This window comes from Cydia pomonella, chromosome 17, assembly GCF_033807575.1.
Source record: "Cydia pomonella isolate Wapato2018A chromosome 17, ilCydPomo1, whole genome shotgun sequence".
In the NCBI taxonomy this organism is placed as follows: Eukaryota; Metazoa; Arthropoda; class Insecta; order Lepidoptera; family Tortricidae; genus Cydia; species Cydia pomonella.
Window position 1 is genome coordinate 4,983,512 of NC_084719.1, and position 22,848 is coordinate 5,006,359.

General features: G+C 36.3%; 1 protein-coding gene and 1 long non-coding RNA gene across 3 annotated transcripts in view; both read right to left on the reverse strand.

Annotated features, from left to right (window-relative positions):
- Window positions 1-22,848, reverse strand: part of LOC133527033 (uncharacterized) — a 351,591-nt gene that overhangs the window by 91,301 nt on the left and 237,442 nt on the right. The gene's annotated exons all lie outside the window — the stretch shown is intronic.
- LOC133526842 (uncharacterized) lies at window positions 2,119-20,929 on the reverse strand. Of its 2 annotated transcripts, none has more exons than XM_061863644.1 (5): window positions 20,682-20,929; window positions 9,963-11,694; window positions 9,261-9,476; window positions 8,603-8,888; window positions 2,119-4,980 (listed from the first exon to the last, which is right to left on the reverse strand). In XM_061863644.1, the coding sequence occupies exons 2-5, from the start codon at window positions 11,634-11,636 to the stop codon at window positions 4,802-4,804; spliced, it is 2,355 nt and encodes a 784-aa protein (XP_061719628.1). In that variant the 5' UTR covers window positions 11,637-11,694; window positions 20,682-20,929; the 3' UTR covers window positions 2,119-4,801. The 2 variants fall into 2 exon arrangements, with proteins under 2 accessions (XP_061719628.1, XP_061719629.1); XM_061863645.1 differs by lacking the exon at window positions 20,682-20,929 and adding an exon at window positions 20,524-20,648.

Sequence of the window (22,848 nt, forward strand, 5' to 3'; positions counted from 1 at the left end):
ATTGATATGTCACAGTTTTGAATTGTTTGGTTGAGTTAAATGCAACACTTAATGTCTTTTTGTAAAAATAAAAATATAACAAATAAATACCTTTTTACACATACCATTCCATTTAATTTCCTTCAACGTACTACTTACCCACACCCCGACCGAAGTTAACGGAATTCAATAAAAACACGGTGTACTCGTATATCGAGGCGCTATTATTTACAAGTTTTTATTTAATTTGCCCTGTTAGTATGTAAGGGACAAATCTTAAATAAATTAATAAATATTATAGGACATTATTATACAAATTGACTAAGTCCCACAGTAAGCTCAATAAAGCTTGTGTTGAGGGTACTTAGACAACGATATATATAATATATAAATATTTATAAATACTAAAATACATAGAAAACACCCACGACTCAGGAACAAATATTATCGGCTTCATAGGCAGGGTCACTACCCACGAGGCCAGACCGGTCGTCACCAATGTTCTTAAATTTGACCCACTTCCCGGTTTCTGATGAAAGCTGAAAATTTTCATACATATGTAAGTCGGGTGACAATGCAATATTATGGTACCATCAAGCTGATCTGATGATGGAGACAGGAGGTAGCCATAGGAACTCTAAAACAATGCAACTTAATTTTATTTGGAGTTTTTAGAATTGTCTCGATGAGTATTAGTTACCTGTGGAAAAAAAGTACAGTCAGCTATAAAAGCGTGTACTAAAAATTATTTTTTTCCCAAAAACTTATTTAGAAATTTAGAGTCCATTCGGATTAACGACTTATTTTGATATTTTTGATACGACCTTGATGATCGCTCACACTGATTAGTGCATGCAAACTGAAGTGAAAATCGTGCGACATGCGCGCCGATTACCGAGACGATCGTCAACGTCGTGTCGAAAACCAGTTCAACAAATAAATAGATAAATATGAATGGGCTCCAGAGAAAAAGCAATCAACTAACTAGTTAAATAAAATTGTTAAAAATTACCAGGCATTTATACAAGCTTTTATTTAATTTGTCCTGTTAGTATGTATGTATATTACTGTGGGTCAAATCTTGGAAGCTAAATTTAACCCACTTCTCGATTTCCGATGGAGCTGAAAATTTGCATACATATGTAAGTCGGGTGACATTGCAATATTATACCATCGTCTTGATCTGATGATGGAGACAGGAGGTGGCCATAGGAACTATGTGATAAAACAACGCAACCTTATTTACAGGGTTTGCGGCTTTTAGAAATTAAAGTACAGTCAGAGATAAAAAGCTTGAATCAAAAATGAAATTTTTGCCAAAAACTTTTAGCCATACCAATGAAACGTCCAAAATTTGCCGGTGAAAATTGAACCTATAGTGCAGGGAATACAGTCGTTTTTCTGTTGTTTGAAAATTGAACGAAACAAAACAAATGCAACTCTGTTCCAATTGAATATGATTTGAATTTCATCGAACTGAATAAGTCTTATCGGTTCCTACGTACCATAGACCTTACGAGGATAAATATTGTAGAAACCTAATCTAAGTAGGTATAATTTGTATGACCTAAGTAGGTTAAATATGGTTACATAAAGTATTAATATACATGACTTAGGACCTGTTTCACAATATCCAAGTAAAGTCCTGAATAAGCTACTTCCCACTTATCTGACGAATAAAGTCGTTGTTGGCATTTCACAATCTTCGAATAAGCTTAACTGATAGATAAAGTGCTAAGTTTTGCAGGTTTTTATCTGGCAGTTAGTTTATTTGTTAATTAGCTATCCAATACTTCCCTGGACATTGTGAAACAGGTCCTTAGAAAAATTTATATGTTAAGAGGGGGGATACCAGGAAATTAACAGGAACAAAAGATTAGGCGTGCCGAATGGCACTTGACAGAAGATTTAGCGACTGCGCTGGTGGTGACGTGTTTCGTCAATATCTCTGAAAGTATACTTCTGTAGTATGAGATATCATACATAGTTCCAATGCCATTTGCGCGTTTGGAAGTGTAACTTAAAAAACTTAATGATTACACGCATCAATTCTATATCTGGTTTTAATATATAGCTATCTTGGATTTACACACTGTATATTATCGGTATTTTGTGAAGGTATTTAATAAAAAAGATAAATTGATTTAAAAAGTATATTAATTTATTAAAAATTGTTTATTATAAAGATGGCAGTCATAGCACCTATGTATTTATATGGGTACCTAGTAAATGAGTAAGCCTATCACATATAATCATACATCGTGGTTTTTGGTGCGGGAACTGTTTTGTGTATTTATAACTTTGTTTATTTTAAAATAATTTTGGATACAAGTTTTTATCGCTGACTGTACTTTTGTTATGAAAGGCAATTAATACTCATCGAAATTTCTAAAAACCCCAGACAAAAGCAGGTTGCGTTATTTCATCACAGAGTTCCTATGGCTACATCCTGTCTCCATCATCAGATCAGCTCGATGTTACCATAATGTTGCATTGTCACCTGACTTACATATGTAAGTATGCTAAATTTCAGCTTAATCGGAAACAGGGAAGTGGGTCTAATTTCAGCTTAATCGGAAACCGGGAAGTGGGTCAAATTTAGCTTCCAAGATTTGACCCACACAAACATACATACTAACAGGGCAATTTAAATAAAAGCTTATAAAAACGGGTAGTAAGCTCCAATTGTGCTCAGAAATGTTAAAATAGGTATCGGTTTGTACAGTTTTTACCTATTTTACAAGCTTTTATTTAGTTTCACCTGCCCGCGTAGCCAACGTGCATGTCGCTCACGCTCCGCGACGAACGAAACACAATTATCACAGTCGCACTAATATGGAAGAGTGATAGAGAGAGAGATGACTACGCTACGCTACGGAGCGATAACGATTGTAACGTTGGCTACGCGGCCTGTCCCGTTGTCTGTCTGTCGGTCTGTAATCAAATTTTGCAAGTTAAATTTGATCCACTTCCCGGTTTCCGATTGAGCTGAAAATTTGCATGCATATGTAAGTCGGATGACAATGCAATATTATGGTACCAACGAGCTGATCTGATGATGGAGACAGGAGGTGGACATAGGAACTCTGTGATAAAACAACGCAATCTAATTGTGTTTGGGGTTTTTAGAATTAGGTGGATGAGTATTAGTCACCTGTCTAAAAAAAAGTACAGTCAGCGATAAAAGCTTGTAACAAAAACTTATTTTGGCTAATGTCAAACATTCCCGCACGAGAAACCCCAACGTATGCATATAATATAGGGCAGTACATGCTGTTATATAGGTAGTTACAGTGACGTCTGAAAATATCGACACGATCGAAGTGCCAAAAATATGTATACACGACTTTATGGCCCATATATGAGGGTAGTGTATACATATTTTTGGCACTTTGTCCGTATTGATATTTTCAGACGTGACCGTACAGTTGTATGCTTAAAACAATTGAAGCCAAATATTTAAATCGTTGTGTATAACACACATACAAACAGACACATTTATTATTAATTAAAATGCACATGATATATACCTACTGGAATAGAATTAAATTACAATATACATTTGTTGTAAAAACATCTAAAATTGAATACGATTACAAAATATTTCAATAAATTGTTATGCTTAAATGAGATTTATTATACGAATAAACGGAGTTATATGAAAATACCATATATTTTTTTACATATAATTACATTTGGTATAATGTATCATAGCTACTAGAACATACGTAACTTTTATTAAGTACAAATATTAAAACTTTTATAGAAGATTTAGGTAAATCCTATGTACAATATTTGACAATTTGCCTTAAACTTACCTACAGAGTGTGGCCAGTGACATGTTATAAATACAAATATAGACTTAAAAGCATAAGAAGTAACTTACAAGGAAGGGTACCCAACTGTCCGACTCCGATTTGATTCATTTTGATATGTGTTATAGAGTAGTCTATAATAACGGACACGTATTTTTTTTTAGCTGCCCAAACTCAACCTGTTAGGAGAAAATGGCCTTCAAAGTACTAAAAAGTTACGAAATCTTCTTACTCCTATCGAAAGTGATGCTCAAGCAACTTGCTAGTTAATGGCTGGTTTGAGTATATGTTTGAAAGCAGCAAAAAATAATGAGCACGTGTTTTGTTATATCTGCTTAAACTCAAGTTTTCCTAAAAAAATACCTGTCTTTATGTGTAACTTTAGCGATAAGATATTATAAAACTTCGAATGTCGATTTTTTTAGGAAAAAACATAGTTTAACTAAATCGGGCCCGTACAGTTTTATGAATAATGGGGGTAGTGTATAGACGGCTCGACGCTTACGTCATGATAACGTCACTGACAGTCAGTTGAAGTTAGACCGGCGCGTAGAGCGGTCGTAACGCGTGATGTTTGTGTTGGCGAACCGTTGGGAATACATTATATTGTATGATTTACTGAGATAAATACAGTACTTTACAATATTCATGGGCTGGCACTTAGGGCATTGAAATATGCCGTCTCCTTTTGTAGAGTGATTCTCATGAAATTGACTGAGGATCGTTGCTTAGTTTACCAAAGAGCTTATCTTGTGAAATTAGATATTCAATCTGCTTTCAAGAAGATCGACCCGAAGAAAGGGACGACTCATGTTTTCTAAACGTCTATTCAACATTTAATTTGGTCTATATTGGTTCTGCACAAATTCCATAAGTGCTTGGACTCCGACCACGCTAAGATTGCATCGAATTGACAGTAACAATGCACATACATATCCCATAGAAGCGTCGTAGCATTTGGCGTGAAAACATCGCGGTCGGACTTTTTTGGTCATTGTTCATCTATCTCACACATCAACACCGCTCTCGCTCTTCTCCTCAGCTTCCTTCAGCAACGGGGCGCTGCCACACATACGCAGGTCCTTCGTGTACGCAATTACGCCTACGCACACACCGGAGATGACCAGCCAGAGGCCGCCGACGTAGAACGTTAGGTCCCAGGTTCCGGTCACGTCGTAGAGCATTCCTGGAACAATTAATGTATTTTGTAACATTTGGACTAACAGCTAAAGGATATTCGGATAACTAACCCGTTACTGCTTGAAATCAAAATATTTGTTGAATTTCAACTTTAACTGTCAATAGAGTTGAATATCATATTATCAGCCATATATGAGTAAAAATATTAGAGTAAAAATGTGTCACTTGACCTTTTGGAAAAACGCATGCGATCAACGGAATGTAGAAAAAATGACAATGCGCTTACCGCTGCGTTTGACGCGTATATATGGTTATTAGATTATCAGTACCCCTAGTGTAAATTTATTTGAAAGCGAGACGTGACGTATGCGTTTGCGTTAGTCTCATTTTGTATGGGATTTAGAAACAGCGCGCCAAGCGGGACGTTTTAGAAACTCAAAATCCCATACAAAATTAGACAACACAAACGCGTACGTCACATCTCGCTGTCAAATAAATGTACACTAGGGGTACTGATGTAAAATGGTTTGCGGGAAACGCATCGCGTTTAACGCTGCGTTTATGGCATAAAACAACCGCGCATTTTATAATACAATAATGAGTTTCGTCATTGTTTTAGGTGATATTATTTATAATAATAATAAAGACGTTTATTCAAAAAGTTAAAACATACTTAAGTACATAATAAAAGTACACAATAATGCTTACAAACTAATTGAAAGGGAAAGTGGCTCAGCTAATGTCTGTGCCAAAAGGCCTCGGGGCACAGCGGCCCTAAGGACTTCCAGCAAAGGACGCTGATTCAATTCAAATATACTTTATTCATGTAGGCCTAGCAACAAGCACTTATGAATAGTAAGACAGTATTACATATAATTATCTTAATCTAATTATCAGAGCAATTTATTGATGTTGTAAATATTATTCCATATATAATACTAATGAATATAATTCATAGATCAAATTTAATACTAAAACTTTCACAAAATACAGTCATACAAAAAAAATGTATAAAAAATACTAGTCTAGATTGTTTCTACAATAAATTCTAAATGTCAAACAAATATAATAAAAACAACAAAGGAAATACATGCATTGGAATATCCATTTCATCATCATTATTCAAATATAATAAATAATTAATCATTTCGAATCACAATTAATCCCACGTTGTTTTATCATTCATGTAGTCTTGTGTGGTATAATATGCTTTAGAAATAAGTTTACGCTTTACATGATTCTTAAATTTATTAATTGGTAACTCAGCTGCTATTCTGCCACCGCCGTATTTGTACATCTAGCTAAGGACAGCAGAAACTTTAACACTATTACATTTAGGACAGGATAGCTAAACCGAACAATACGTGAAAGTGGATACAAAGAAATGCTAACTAAACTAAATTTAAATATCTATAGAGCAGGTCATTCAATAAAAAGTGTATGTTACTTTCTTTTGGAGGTCCAGTAAATATGCCTTGCAACGCAGTTTGAAAACCGCCAGGGACTTACTGTTCATTACGGGTGGCGGCAAATTGTTCCAGCATTTAGACGCAGCATAGCGAAAACTGCCTCCAAATGACTGAAGCCGAAATAGTGGAAGGGAGATAAGCTCTTGTTGCAAACCTTTCAACTTCCGGTATTTATCATTTTTGTATTTTAGTTTTGTCACTTAAAGTAGATAGTGATATTTAGAATTTGGAAACGTACGCGAACTTGTATTGTCTGACCACTATCACAGGCAAGGAGACAAAGATAAAGTCAGACCAAGATAAGTTAGCAGCGATTTTGATAGCTCAGACCGTGCACGTGTTAAACGTCAAACTTCTATGAAATTATGACGACTACTTATTTTACGTACGTTACGTACAAATAGCCATACATTTGAAGTGCCCCTACCCCGCAAAATTCGGTAGACTGTTTTGTATAGAAAATTGCAGACTATAACCCAAAATGAAATTTTTACAGTATAAAATGACATTTTGCCAGTTTTTGACTTAAAATGAGATTTTGAGATTTTGACATAAAATGACATTCTACCAGTTCTTGACATAAAATGAGATTTTGAGTTTTTGACATGACGTTTTCACACTTGTTGTCATAAAATTACTTTTTGTCAGTTTTTGTCCCAAAATGACATTTTGTCATTTTTTGACATCTCCAGTTGGTTAAATGCTAAGTTCAACATCGTAAGTTCGATTGTATGGGAGCGCCTTTTCAGCAACGGCCTACATTTCCACCCACTAACCAATAATTCATGGCTAACGGCAGTAACACCTTGTGGGTTTATAATTGTGTAAAACCCATTGACAATAGATAGACTATGCCATGGGACTAATTATAAATGGCTGCCCATTATTTATAGGTAATTAATAGGAGTGAAAGATGGATATTATAAGTACCGCTATTGTATTTCCTCGTGGCTCAAAGCAAATAATACAGTGCGTATTTACCAGTCGCTTTTCGGTGAAGGAAAACATCGTGAGGAAACCGGACTAATCCCAACAAGGCTTAGTTTACCCTCTGGGTTGGAAGGTCAGATGGTACTATCATTCATAAAAACTAGTGCCTACGCCAAATGTTGGCATTAGTTGTCAAGCGGACCCCACGCTCCGTGGCAAAATGCCGGGACACCACGAGGAAGAAGAACGATTGTCTAAGAATTACCGTAATAAAATTACATTTCTAGAGAAGTGATGCATAATCCTAGATTCCAATATGTGTGTAACACAGTAAGTAACTTGTAACATATGTAACAATACGTTTTCTTAATAGCTATGCATTTCTCCTGGTTTCATCATGAAATGCTCGAAGTACGTTAATCTTTGTCAAGTATCATAGACAGAAACAACCGCTGAGATAAACGACTGCTAAACACATTTTAAAATGTGAGAGCTTTCAGTAGGTATCGTAATATGAATAGCAACGATAAGTGATAAGGGCCCGTAAACTTACGTGATATAAATACTACAAAGGGTATATACATCATTAAATTTACATGACGTCATATGACGCATAAACTACGTAGTAGAAATGTAACGTTTTATAATAGATATAAGTACACCAACCTAAGGGTCGCGCTGAGCGCGCTCTAATGTTGGGCGCCTTGGGCGCTCTCATACTGGTAAAGTCGGGGTATAGTTGCGCGCGCTCTAGCTCTTTGTGTCATACTTTTTAGAGCGCGGTTGTCAGGTTTTTAACTTATTTTTTCTATTCGTCGACTATATGGTTGAATTAAGATTTCGTATACCAAACTATAATTGCGTACTTTTCATGTATGGGCTCCCACTCAACTATAAGATTACTATCGATATGCTGTAGGCAACTATAAAAAAATTGACCAATCACGTACCGCCGTGCTCCTATAGAAAAGACTAAACGGGTGCGGAGCGCGGGGCGGTAGTCGCGCGTTTATGTCTACATTTAGAGATACTTACCAATTTTCATTAATTATTTAGATTTTATAGTAAATTTTTTATTTTATTTTAGACGACTCGTAGAAAAAGTATTCTATACAATAGTGATATAATCAAGCTTTTCAATTTCGTACCTTACTTAGGCAACTTAGTAAGCTTCGTTGCCTAAACACGGTACTCGACTGAAAATATTATATCACGATTACAAAATACTATTTATAGTGTCTAGGATATTAAAACAATGATTGAACTAACCTCCAATAGGCGGCCCCACAAGATGCCCGATCCCCTGACTCAACAGAATCAATCCATAAGCTACAGTGAAATGATCGATCGGCATCAGCTCCATCAGTATGGCGGGTGTGTAGGAGTAGGAGCTGGCGAACGACAGCCCGAAGATCGCCGAGATGACGGTCAGCGCCCAGTAGTTCTTGATGAAGGGAGGGTAGGCGGCGACAGAGAGACCGCAGATGATGAGGCAGATCGCGTAGGTCTTGGTCACGTTGATCCAGGGCTGGTCGCCTGCCCAGCCGAGGACCACCTAAGGAAAGTAATCATTTAGAAATCAACGTTATCTAGTCGTCGTAATGATGAATGGCATCTTAAATTGAGTCTTCGATTATTAAATCCAGTGAGGTATGAATGCACACAAAAAATATGCTTGAAAAATGTTTATTTTTAACCCCAGATGAAAAAAACAGTTGTTTTATAAGTTTGACCGCTGTCTAGTGTGTGTGTATGTCTGTGGCACTGTAGCTTTGAAATAGGTTAAGAGACCTGGATGTTTTTTTATTTAAAGCAGATTTTCTAGCGGTTAGATAGGCTTTTTACTAAAATCAATTGCGTTGTTTTTTTATTATTTTTATTTTATTACACATGTATGATTTAAAAAAATAAATGAAAATCTACTTACAATCCCGATGCTGCTAGCGACCCCAATGATACTAATCATCAGGGCACCGCCCTCAACACCGCTGTCCGTCATATAGGACTTCAGGAAGAAGTACGGCACGATGAACCACACAGAGAGGATGAGGGACGCCAGGTTGAACATGAGGAAGTGAAACTCGGTGAACATGCGGAAGTCGAACATGGACTTCATGGTCTCGAAGAAGCGATGATACCACATCTGCGAAAACGTAAACGTTGACACTGTTTGTATAAAAAGGTAAATAATGAAACCATCTCTGTAAAGATATAAAAGTGGCTGTGACATAATCCGACAGACAGACGGACATGTCGAATCTAAAAGGGTTCCGTTTTTTGCCATTTGGCTACGGAACCCTAAAAAGCACACGATGGATTGCTCAAACCGAGAATCGCAAATAGGAAGAAACGCGTTTCTTTAAAAACACTGAGTGTAAACAAAACCGTGGTAAATTGCAAATGTCAAGAATTCATAATGTACTGAATCGCGAAATGGAAAAAACACGAATTTATGTCTTAGGACCTATAATAAATAGCTATATCTCTTTGTTAATGATCCTTTGAACCGGATCTTGACCTTACTTTTTCCGTGCCCTTGTCATATATTATAAAGTATTCGTCTTATATTATGAGGTATATGGAGAAACATTTAAGTTATGAAAAATTAAATGATAGAGGAATAGCTTACCATTTCATCATCCGATTCAGACGCAAGAGACCACATTGAATTCCGATAAATATCAGGAAGAGATGAAGCCCGAAGCTTGTACCTTGGTATATTGAGCATGGCACCTCTATGCATCAAGGTACTTCTGGTCAGTTGCATCTCTCTTAGATAATGATGATCTGTGGATATTTGCCTCGAAAACCAGTTACTTTGCGGCATATTGTGTGACGTATGCGTATGGTGAGTGTGAGGTTTTTGCTTAGACTTATCTTGCAATAATTTAAGATTACTCGCTGTTAGAGCGCTACTAGATCCCACTTTTTCTTCAGCCTTATTTTCTTCATTAATTTTCTCTTCAGATTTCTTAGTTTCCGATTCATGCTTAGGCTTCTTGACTTTGATAGTTACTGGTAATTGAGCTGGTTCATTTTTAACTTCTGTCGGTGTTTCTATAGCAATATTAACTTCGGATTTTCGTCTTGTCAATACGTCTGGATAGTTTTGTAATATTATGTTGTACAGACGCTTATTGGTCATGAGTTTTTCAATTACTTCCGCTGGCACCTTTTCATTCTGTTGTACGAACGTAGGTATATGAATCGCTGAATGCATTCTTCTTTGAAATGCCTGTTCCGCGTTCATCTGAGTAGTAGCTTCTAGCTGTTCAGCCTCTGCTATAGTCGTAGCCAACGTGGACAAAATGTACTCGGGGCTTTTCCCACTTTTCATCAAGTCCCTGATTTCTTCAGCAGTTAAGAATACGGACTCTCCTCCAATAGATCCCACAGAGCTATTACTGGACGATCTTCCTGATTTTGACCTTGATAATTTCCTCTCCTTCCTCTCACGCTTCATTTTAATCTCCAACCATTCAGGATTCCTCATCAGAGCTCCGCACACACACATGTTTAACAAAGTACCAGCTAACAACACTATAGTATTTCTCCAATCATATAAATATAGAAAATAATTCGTCATCGGTGAGTATAACAATGTGCCGAAACCTATCCCGCACGAAGCTAAAGATACCGCCAAGTTTCTTCGTTTATCGAACCAGAACGCTACTGATACGACAGCAGTTACGTATAAAATGCCCATAGCTAAGCCACTTAGAAAACCAAAAGTTAGGCAGAGTACTTCAACAGAATTGCTCACTGAAGCGAGAAGGAATCCAACCGTTGAAAGGACTCCAGCTAGCATAGTCATTATTCTGCAGCCATATCGGTCTACTAAAGCACTCATAATTGGTCCAGCTAACAACGGAGTAGCTATAAACAAGCTTCCAATCAAAGAGGTCTTTGATTGCGTGGTTTCGAAGAAGCTAGTAAATTCTTCATGAAGTAAACCAAAAGAAAATGCCAAGCCATCGGCACAGGCTGAGACTAGAAATGCAGAGATTACAACTACCCAGCCCCATCCACCATCTGGAATTGGTGGGAGCTTTTCTTCTTCACTAGACTCATCGGAGCAGATGCTATCATCATCTCCTATTCCTACAAATTTGACCCGATCAACTGGTGACTCATCACCATCGGTTTTAGTGTATTGAGCAACTAAGTCGTGTCCGTTTGATTTGATCGAGTTTATTTTGTCGAGGTCTTTCTTCTCTTCCAAGTCACCTGCAGCTTCGATTGCATCCATGTTCTTTTCTACGGGATTTTCATTCTCTTTACTCGTTTCATGATCGTCTACCATTTTCTAAGGATTCACAGTCAGAATGTGACTTGTTTCATATGGTTCAGGTAAATGGGATCTGAAACAAATGAACACGAGTTTTATTTATTTATTTCAGCTTTATTTTATAGTAAAATATACTAATAAATAAATAAATAAATATTATGGGACATTATTACACAAATTGACTAAGTCCTACAGTAAGCTCAATAAGGCTTGTATTGAGGGTACTTAGACAACGATATATATAATATATAAATACTTAAATACATAGAAAACACCCATGACTCAGGAACAAATATCCATGCTCATCACACGAATAAATGCCCTTACCAGGATTTGAACCCGGGACCATCAGCTTCGTAGGCAGGGTCACTACCCACTAGGCCAAACCGGTCGTCTGATACTTAAGACAAGTTAAGACCGCCTTAATGCATTAGCTAGTAGTCAACGTTTAGGCCAAGCCAAGTACCATACTTGGCGAGGGCTATTTATTTCTTCAGTCGTCCGAATCTTATTTATTGGTGATTTGAGAAGACCACATTGTAATTCTGCCCGTTCAATGTTAAACAACCAGTATTTCTTGTATATACTTTTTAGTCCTATATATGGTTGGTACCTGCTTTATAATTTCCAATATAATTAATGTTTAAAGTAAACTATCCAAATACAAAATCGAATGAAAACCTGTTCTTCTGATTTCGGATAACATAATTATTATTAGGTAAACTCAAAAGGGGCCAAGGTCGGGCCCACAGCTCGGGCCCATCCCATCAAGACGATTATTGTACCGTTACGTCATTGGTGCAGAACAGGTAACAGGTATAGTCAAGAGTCAAGGAAAAAGTGCGAAATATATATACACGTATACACGACCTTATTTAAAAAAAAAAAAAAGAAACATGCATGTAACAAAAAAAAATGTTTGTAACCACGGTAACCACGATACAGGCTTTGCCTAGTGTGGAGACCATCGTTAATCTTAGGCTTTAACATTAAGATTTTAAACCTTTACTGTAAAAGGAGTATCCTGTGGCTGCAGCGTAAAATGGAAATAAATAATTTTTTTATTTTTTATTCCCCGTACATTAGTGTGTACATATTTTTGGCACTTTGTCCATGACGATATTTAATACTTTGGCTGTACGACCACGAACCTAGACCCAGGGATCGGAAACCGGTATTTTTTGTATGGGAACGAAAACGGTATTTTTTCGTTCTTTGTTAATTACTTCATTTCTAATTAGGCAATCTAATAATACGAAGTCGTTATCTGAAAACACAACTGAGTCCTACATTTGGAGTATAAAATAAACCGAAATATAAAATATTTCGAAGTTTTAGCAAAAAACCGGTTCCGATCCCTGCCTAGACCCATATTAATACAATAGCCAAGTTATGCACCGTAATGACAATAATCATAGTTTTAATTCATACCAATTAAAAACACTAACCTTTTCTACACTTTTTTATTTAGTTTTATTTATTAAATATGTAGGTTATGTTAATGTACAGTCAGCTGTAGAGATAACTGACCCTCCTGCACAAAAATTTGTTTGCGGGGAGGTCAACATCTCTGCAGCACACTGTACAGAAAATGTAATAATGAATTTTTGTTAATTGAATGCTATTTTAGTTACATGCATTTTAACATTATATTTTATTATCAGTAAGAGCAAACTTTATTTTAATATAATTATCACGGATGTATAGACATTGGTCTGATGTCTGCATCACGCCACAGATAAAATAAGTATTATAATCATTTATCACGCTGTACTCGTTATCTTAGTAGTTCATTACAAGTTTTTGTTACTATATGAATAAGTACTTAAAAGTGCCTAATTTGTTACTGCATAAGTGCGTTGAAAAGTGTGGCCAGATATTATTAGTTAAATTCATTTTTGAGTAGATGTTTTGTCTAATTGTCTAGCAATTTCCACTTGTTCAAACAGTTGGTAGGTACCTAAAGTAAGTATTATGATTTATGATCATTTGTTTAATTTACTACCTTCGCAGCGTTTTGTACGTATTTTTAATAAGAGAAGACCTTTGCGATAATTAAAAAACGGCTTAACTGATCATGTTCGCTATAGTTTTCGTTAAATATCGTTATTAATTTCTTTGGACACATGGTTCAAAAATTATAATTTTTTTTTCTTCATTAAAACAACATATAAAGGTTTCCTTTCAGACCAATAACCAGGGACTGGTCCGCTAATCCGCTATCCCTTATAAAGTGTTTTATATGTGTTTTGCATAAGGCTTAAATCAACATAACCTTTTTCCGACAAAACCCTTTGATTTTGATTTTAAAACCCTTATCTAAGCGCTAACCCTTATAATTAAGCGGTATCCCAATACAATAGCCTTAAAATCCCTTATCATTCACTCACCAATACAAGCATATAATAATAAATTAATTCATTATATTGCCTTATAAAGGCTCTTTTAGCATATAAGCGTGCTAATTTAAACCGTTTATATATAGTCCTCCTCATCGTTTTCAATGACGGCGACCTTATATAAACATTATGGACGTTGTCTACCATGAGCCCTAATGCAAAGCACATTAACCTTGTCCATAAAGCACACGTTACTTCGCATCCGATAGCGAGCAATAGTCTACTATATCTATATATTATGGTGTACTCAGTGTCTATTTTATAAATGTCAATCAATACTGGCCACTTACAAAAGTCGGCAAAAACAAAAGGGAAAGTTTTTATAAAAAGCGCTAAATTAAATTCTTAGGGTAGCCCCGGTATCCCTTATAAAGGGCTAGCTTGTTTGGTAAGTTTTTTAGTCAGGGATAGTCACATGAATGGGCTAGCAGTTCGAACTGGTAAGTCTTTTTCTGGGTTAGCCACCTTAAAGAGACACCCATTGAAAGGTTTTTATCGAGGGAAGGGTTGTCCAGTCCCTGTCAATAACCATGGCAACGAAAAACACTACAATGTTGAATTACCTAATTACTATATGGTTAGGTATTTATATAAATGTAAAAATAACAACCAAACAGAAATATCCTTGAGCTCCATGTGTCGGTAAAATAAATAATATGTTGAATCTCTGTCTGGCATTCTTGGACTTTTGTAACAATAGGTGTTTTTCTAAATGGCGTCCGCACGTGCGTGACATCATGCAATTTGCATGAGAATACTTAAACATAAAACAATTTATATGTAAAAATTATAACAAGAAAACGCAGAGGGGAAAGTGTTGTACCGTGAAAACCGCTCTAACTAACTAGGACATAATATGTTGATATTATATTTCTGTATACTCGTATAATAACACAAATATTCATTAAATCCGTATTAAGTACACTACCGTGCACTACCTGTTCTAAAAACTTACTGTTCTTTATATCCTGCTACCCTAAGGTTGTCTGGAAGAGATCGCTTACAGCGATAAGACCGCCTGTTGCTACCTTTATTTACATTGTAAATCTGTTTTTTAAATTTGTTTTCTTTGTGGTGCAGTAAAGAATATTTTACTTTTTTACTTTAAGTAAAACGTTAGAAACATCGTAGATAGATCTTATTGGGATCACAGCGGAATCGATATAAACGTCAATTTTGAAATGTCGTTTAGTTATCGATCTTTCAAAGATCTTAAACGTGTCTTAATCATTCTACGAATCGGGCCGAACATGCCTATCGTTTACGTTCTGAGCAACAAGAGAAATCTCATTCGTGTTATGCCTGCGCGCGTAGCCAACGTGCCTATCGATCACGCTCCGTGGCGAACGAAACGCAACTGTCACACTTGTCACAGTCTTGACTATTTAATACCTACAGATATTTGGCTGCGTAGACATTCGGCCCGATTCGAAAAATGAAAAACGATAACGATAAGGTCTGGCTTAGATAAGTTCTCATTTAAATATCGTTTGTATGTCTTATGATTGACAGAAGCAGCTCGATTCGGCTAACTAATGTCAATTTGACGTTAGAAATATCGTAGATAGATCTTATTGGGATCACAGCGGAATCGATATAAACGTCAATTTTGAAATGTCGTTTAGTTATCGATCTTTCAAAGATCATAAACGTGTCTTAATCATTCTACGAATCGGGCCGAACATGCCTATCGTTTACGTTCCGAGCAACAAGAGAAATCTCATTCGTGTTACGCCTGCGCGCGTAGCCAACGTGCCTATCGATCACGCTCCGTGGCGAACGAAACGCAACTGTCACACTTGTCACAGTCTTACTCATTTGGAAGAGTGATAGAGAGAGATAACTACGCTACGCTACGGAGCGTTAACGATTGTAACGTTGGCTATGCGGCCGGGTGCGTAGACAAGATGCCAATCGTTCCCGCTCCGTAGCGTAGCGTAGCTAACTCTCTATATCACTCTTCCATATTAGTGCGACAGAGACAGTTGTGTTTCGTTCGCTACGGAGCGTTAACGATTGTCATCTTGTCTACGCACCCTGATGCGCTACAGAAACGGGGCAGCCCCAACAACATCCTGAAACCATTGTTATATTGGACGCGCAGAGTACTGGGCTATAACCGCGAAAATCGAAGTTCGTCAATTGCGGGCATTTTTCTCCGTCACTCTAATTACGTCTTAGTGAGAGTAATAGAGAAAGATTCCCGCAATTTGCGAATTTCGGTTTTCGCGGTAAGCCCCCTGATGGTCCTCTGCGTAAGTATATAAAATAGTCCAGAATCTACAAGTGTAGAAAACCAAAAGTCATCAGAGCACCAAAAATCATTACATAATAAAACATCTTAACGACTCCGATAATAAATTAGTATGCGTCGTGTGTTATGTTATCGTTTGACCTTGAACTGTTGACAATTGTCGGCGCCGACTGGCTCGACATTCAATATGCATTGTCGATTACAATAGGGTTATTTCCAATTTTTTGAAACGCTTGTATTACGTTCTATATTAACTAAAAGTTGCCCTTAAATTCAACTTTTATACTAAAAACGGCTTTAAATATGTTAAGTTAACAAAATATATTTTGACAGATGCTTTCGCGCCCAAAACGCTCTTTGAAAATTGTGTGACGTCACAGTTGACGGTTTGACACATAACTACATACCTACACACGTAGAAGATACGAACTGTCAACTGACATTTGTCATTTGTTGTTTATCGCCTAACTGTCAATAGTGTCAATCCGAGAGTTGTGACGTCATCAGAATCATCAATGACGTTTCGAGCTTGGTCACGTGACGCGTGCCAAAAGATATTTTAAATTAAATATTTACAAAAATATGGTCATTACAGGTCCCCTAAAAGTAGTTTAACATGTTCTTATAATCCAAAAGAATTTATTGGGATACAATTCTGCCCTAAGATTTGTAGATGGAAACAACCCTATTATTGAGAATATCGATGGTTAAATGAATTTAAGAAAAGGTTAAAAAAAACGTTACTGGAAAATTTACCCTTATAATATTGCTTTGAAATTAACCTGAATGTGTTATTAAAGTACCAGTGACAAAAAGATCAAATATAGGGGTCTCGGCCCCGAATACGATTTCGTACCTATTGGCGTCGAGACCCTTGGCCCGTGGGGTCCGAATGCATCTACACTATTTAAGGAATTAGCCAAAAAAATAGAAGACACTACCGGTGATCGTAGAGCTGGCAGCTTCCTCGCACAGAGAATAAGTATTGCGATACAACGAGGAAATGCTGCCAGCATCTACGGCACCATGCCGCAGGAAGATAGTTTTTAATTATTTATTTTAAGATTAGTTTTATTTTTAGTTATATTTTTAGTGACTATTTGGTTTTTGATTGTTTTTATATTCATAAAAGCTTGCGGGTTCGCTTTACACATAGTATCTAAGCTTAGTATTAAGTGCATAGCGTAGATACTAAAATGTATAAATGAGCGCTATCTCGCCAACAAACTGCGACCGCAGTTTGGCGAGGAATAAAGTGGTGTCACAATGTTGTGTACCTTTATGATAGATAAACTAAAAAAAAAGTTATAGCTGGTGAAACAACTTTATCAGTAGAAAAAGGCGCGAAATTCAAATTTTCTATGGGACGATAACCCTTCGTGCCTACGTTTTTAAAAATAAAACAACTCAAATTTAATTATGGCGCTTTGTAAGTACAAGTACGTACAAGAATATAAATCGACTTAGTGAATTGACAATTGGAGCGGAAGAAAACCTTTAGATTTCGTTTGTTTACAATTTACAATGTCAGCTGTAAAATGTAAATTTTACATAATTCCCCGCGCCGCACATGGCAGCCCTAAGCTACTTAGTCACACAATGACGCGTGTACAGACGTGCCGTTCACACATAGAAAAGCTAATGATTTTTGAAGTATGGATATGGGGTATCCGCCGTGTGACGAAACCGCAGGTAAAATCTAATAATTATTGAATATGTATGTACTTACAGGATTAATCTACTATTTTTTTTTTGTAAAAATCGTTCATATATATAGATCAGCCCGCGTAGTCAACATGCCAATCCTTACCGCTCCGTAACGTAGCGTAGTCATCTCTCTCTATCACTCTTCCTTATTAGTGCGACAGTGACAGTTGCATTTCGTACGCTACGGAGCGTTAACGATTGCCATGTTGGCTACGCGGGCTGTTCTTATGCTGTAGGAATTTGTGTGTGTAAATTAAGTTGGACAAAAACTTTTATAATTTATTATATTTATATAAGTGAGAACCTGTAATTGGCTCTGTAATAGGGTTGTTTCCAATTTTTTGAAACGCTTGTATTACGTTCTATATTAACTAAAAGTTGCCCTAAAATTCAACTTTTATACTAAAAACGGCTTTAAATATGTTAAATTAACAAAATATATTTTGACAGATACTTTCGCGCACAAAACGCTCTTTGAATATTGTGTGACGTCACAGTTTACGGTTTGACACAATTAACTACATACACACGTAGAAGATACGAACTGTCAACTGACATTTGTCATTTGTTGTTTATCGCCTAACTGTCAACAGTGTCAATCCGAGAGTTGTGACGTCATCAGAATCTTCGATGACGTTTCGAGCTTGGTCACGTGACGTGTGCCAAAAGATATTTTAAATTAAATATTTACAAAAATATGGTCATTACAGGTCCCCTAAAAGTAGTTTAACATGTTCTTATAATCCAAAAGAATTTATTGGGATACAATTCTGCCCTAAGATTTGTAGATGGAAACAACCCTATTCTATTGTAAGTTCTAGATATATGTATATAGCGCTGTTTTCCATATACTAAAATAAAATAAAACAATTTTGATAAATACTTACATGCAACTATATCAAACGAACATATGTGCAGTCAGCAAAGCTATCATATTAGCACCCCTGCTTACACAATTAAATGCAGCTGCAAAAGTGCATACGCGCTTACGAATGCAATTCATTCGTTACGTGGGACATGGGTATGCTCTTTTGCAGCACGATGTACATAGCTAAGTACAACTATCTCAGGCTCCAGTAATCCATACTATAATAATATAAATGCGATAGTGTGTCTGTCTGTCTGTCTGTCATGCCTTTGGCCTTTGATCTATTAGATGGCGCCACTTTATGATATTTAACTAATTTAACACGTATCAGTGGAAACTTAAATCCCTGAACCAATTTAGTTGCAATTTGGTAAGTATAAAAATAATTTGCGTTCAGGGGAAGGACATAATTTTTTTATCCCGGAATTCAACCCTCTGAAGTTGAGGGTGAAAATTATCTCACTTGCACCCTGAAGGTGAGATAATTGATGTAAGCATTATGCTCAAATTGAATGACTGCCTTTACACTTTATCAAGGAGTTATTAATTAGGTACCTACAGTCACGTCTGAAAACATCGACACGATCGACGTGCCAAAAATATGTATATACGACCTTATGGCCCATCATATATCAGGGTAGTGTGTACATATTTTTGGCAATTTTACCGTATCGATATTTTCAGACGTGACCGTATATAATGGGTAGCTACACCCTACAATAATAACGAACGCGTTGAACGCGAACACTCCTATAAAGCGCAATTAAAACGTTCTAAATTTAAATAATGCGCCCTAATCTAAATGTCACGATAAAGCGCTGTACACACTGTAAAATTACGTCGAATTCTGTACCTAAAATATTTCTCCAAATAGTTTAGGTACTGAATTCGTAGTACGGGTGTTTTATTTTCATCTGAATAAATAAATCAAAAGTTAGATAAGTATCGAAGTTTTTTAAAGTGTAGATATTTTTTGTTTATGCAAATTTAATATATCTTTTAAATACTTATTTTTGTTAAATAAAAAGCTCAGTCAGTTGTCGGGTGTCAGACCGTCAACATCTCCAGCATCTCCTGAGGATGCCTCGTAGAGAGGCGAAACACGTGTCGAGTTTTGTACTTTTGGTGGTGGGTTGTTATATTTATTTGCGTATTTATTTTTGCGGTGGGAGGGTGGGAACATTAATTGCATGTAAAAATACGCAAGTAAGTATAACGGGTTAGCACTGATTGACTAACACGTTATTTTCTCGCGGATTAGCAAAGTAATATTTCTTGTTTTAATTAACATGGATTTCCGCAAAGTAACGCCTGATTCTATTAATTACTTATTTTTGTATCCACGAGTAAACTACCTACTTGCTACGATTCACCTCAACGAGACTAAACTTCATCTGCCTGTCTGTCAAAATTATATGAAGAAACCATTATACTTACTAAGTACTTACCTAGTTACTAAACTGGTTCTGATGAAAGCTTAATCCCTACGGAAGTATATCAAGTAGGTCAGGTACTTTGTTTTTGGAAATCTATCTACTAGGGTGTGTGAGGGATTTGAAATGACCCATAGACCAAACACCGGTCTACCACATGCATTAAGCAGCCAACATAGCTAGTGAAACATATCACAAATTTAAAAATTATTTTAGGTTGAAATCGCACTTTAGAACTAACCTCTCAATACAGCCACCGCTAAATCAAATCAACGTAATAAAAACGCGTCTCAACAATGTGCACCATACCTTAACCTAACCCACAAACATTCCAATTTCAAAAACCGCCACAAACTTTTTAATTTCGTCGACCTTCGACGAGCACATTCAGCCACTCACCTAGTTACGAGCGTGAACATAACACGTGATGGTTTACGGTTAATGTAGTTAATCAAAAATGTAAATAAAGGCGCGGCGCCGGTACGTCATCCCGGCTTCGGGGGCGACTGAACACTGAACTGAACCGAAGTTGGAACCAAATCAAACAAACAACACTGGAACAAACTCATGGTTAGCAATATGATTATAACCAGTACTTTAACTGGAAATACAAATACTTAGTGTCGTAAGCAGTTTTAACGCGTGCATCGTCTGTCTATGGTATTACTGTGCGGTTGGATAGTTTCCAAAATTGCGATTTTTCCATAAGCAGTAATTTCGGAAACTTCTCGTAATTTTGTATATGTTAACGGCACCAATCATGGAACATTTAAGAGAAATTTTGGAGTATTTTTATACGCTATACGCTTTAAAAGTTGAATGTCCAATTCGTCCTTTATGTTATCTATGTATTTAATGATGGCTACTGCAATTGGTTTCAATATTATTAACCAATTAAAACTGTGTTTTTTTTTTGCTCCAGACATAGTATGTATGGCGCCATTCATTTTCAAAATAACAAATATCAATGAAAAAATAAACTTAAGCAGCTCTTTGGCTCTTGTTTACGGTAAAATGTTGCCAGCGATTAAAAACTGATAGTAAACACTTGTTTTACAGGATTTGTCTATACCATTCCATTACTGGTGCCTGTTCCATTATGGGGGTGTTTACTATAGGCATTTTTTTTCTTGTGTAATTATTATGAAACTTTCGGTCAGTTTTCTGCTACTTGCACGTCTATACAGGTTAGATTATATTTTTGGGTCAGTAAGGGCAGTCACGAGATCCCGTGCTGCTACACGAAAACGGTCTTAACAGACCTTCCCTCTATTTCAAATTAATGAAGATTAGCGTTTACAGATTTTGAAAAAAACATACAGGATGCGAGAAAAAGGTCAGTAAAACTTAGCACTTTATCTATCAGTTAAGCTTATTTGAGGATCGTGAAACGCCAACGATGACTTTACTTAATCATTGTGAAACAGACCGAACAGACTTAGTATCTAAAATGTTTTTGGTGTATTAAGATCCGACAATATTTTATTTTCTTTGAAAACACATAATGAGAGCAAGAAATCTGTTATCTTGATACTCATTATTGTTATAAAAGGGCGTCTCCTGGTAAATAGGTATTTCTGATTAGCAGCACGGGGAATAACAAAATAGGAAGTTAAAATACTGTTTTTTAATTATTTGTCTGTTTAATATTTCGAGATAAGTAAACTGTATTATATTTAATGTAATATTTTACCTTCCTACGTCATGACGCTCCTTGTTCTAGAACAATTAGCTTATATAAATAAATATCCATATAAAACTAAGAGTTTTATTAAACGATAACATTGTAAAGGCCTCTACTCATCTTGCAACAAATTGCATGCGAATTTAGATACATTGCGGCTTTTTACCGATCAATGCTTCGAGCAACACTGGGAAGGGATTCGGCGATTCGAAGTAATAATATGGCGTATTAATTATATAATTTTCTTTGAATGATGAACGAATGATGATGATAACACAAAAAGTATAATTGGTACAGTGACCTATGGATTTTAAAGTTTATTTTAAAATATTTATATTTCTTTACGCAGGTATATTAAAGTATACCTACTTGTAAAAAGGTAGGCATCTTTCGAACTTGCTATAATTCCCCCACATGTGTTTTGGCAGATATGAATAATAAAATAATAAATACTACTCTTCATCTTCATTCTTTTCTCCATCGCCCTACGCGACAACATTTCCATCCTCACCACTTAGATGGTTGGCAGTCCTCAACTGTGAATGAACTGTCGCCTGCAGAATTTCTGGACCGATACGACCTTCAAATCTTCAAGAAAAGAGAAGAGCGTACTCCTATCTTAAATGCCGGCAACGCACTAACGACCCCTCTGGTGTTGCAGGTGTCCATGGGCGGCGGTAATCGCTTACCATCAGGTGATCCATCTGCTCGTTTGCCTCAAAGCCGGTTAATATTTGTTTACATATAGGAAACTATAGGTCTATAACTAGAAAGATGTTACTTTATATACTTATCTGTTTTGTAAGACTGTTTGTTTCTTAATAAAAAAAGAAAAAAAAGCCGTTAAAGGAGCCCAGAGTCTGCAATGGCTACCTAATGTCA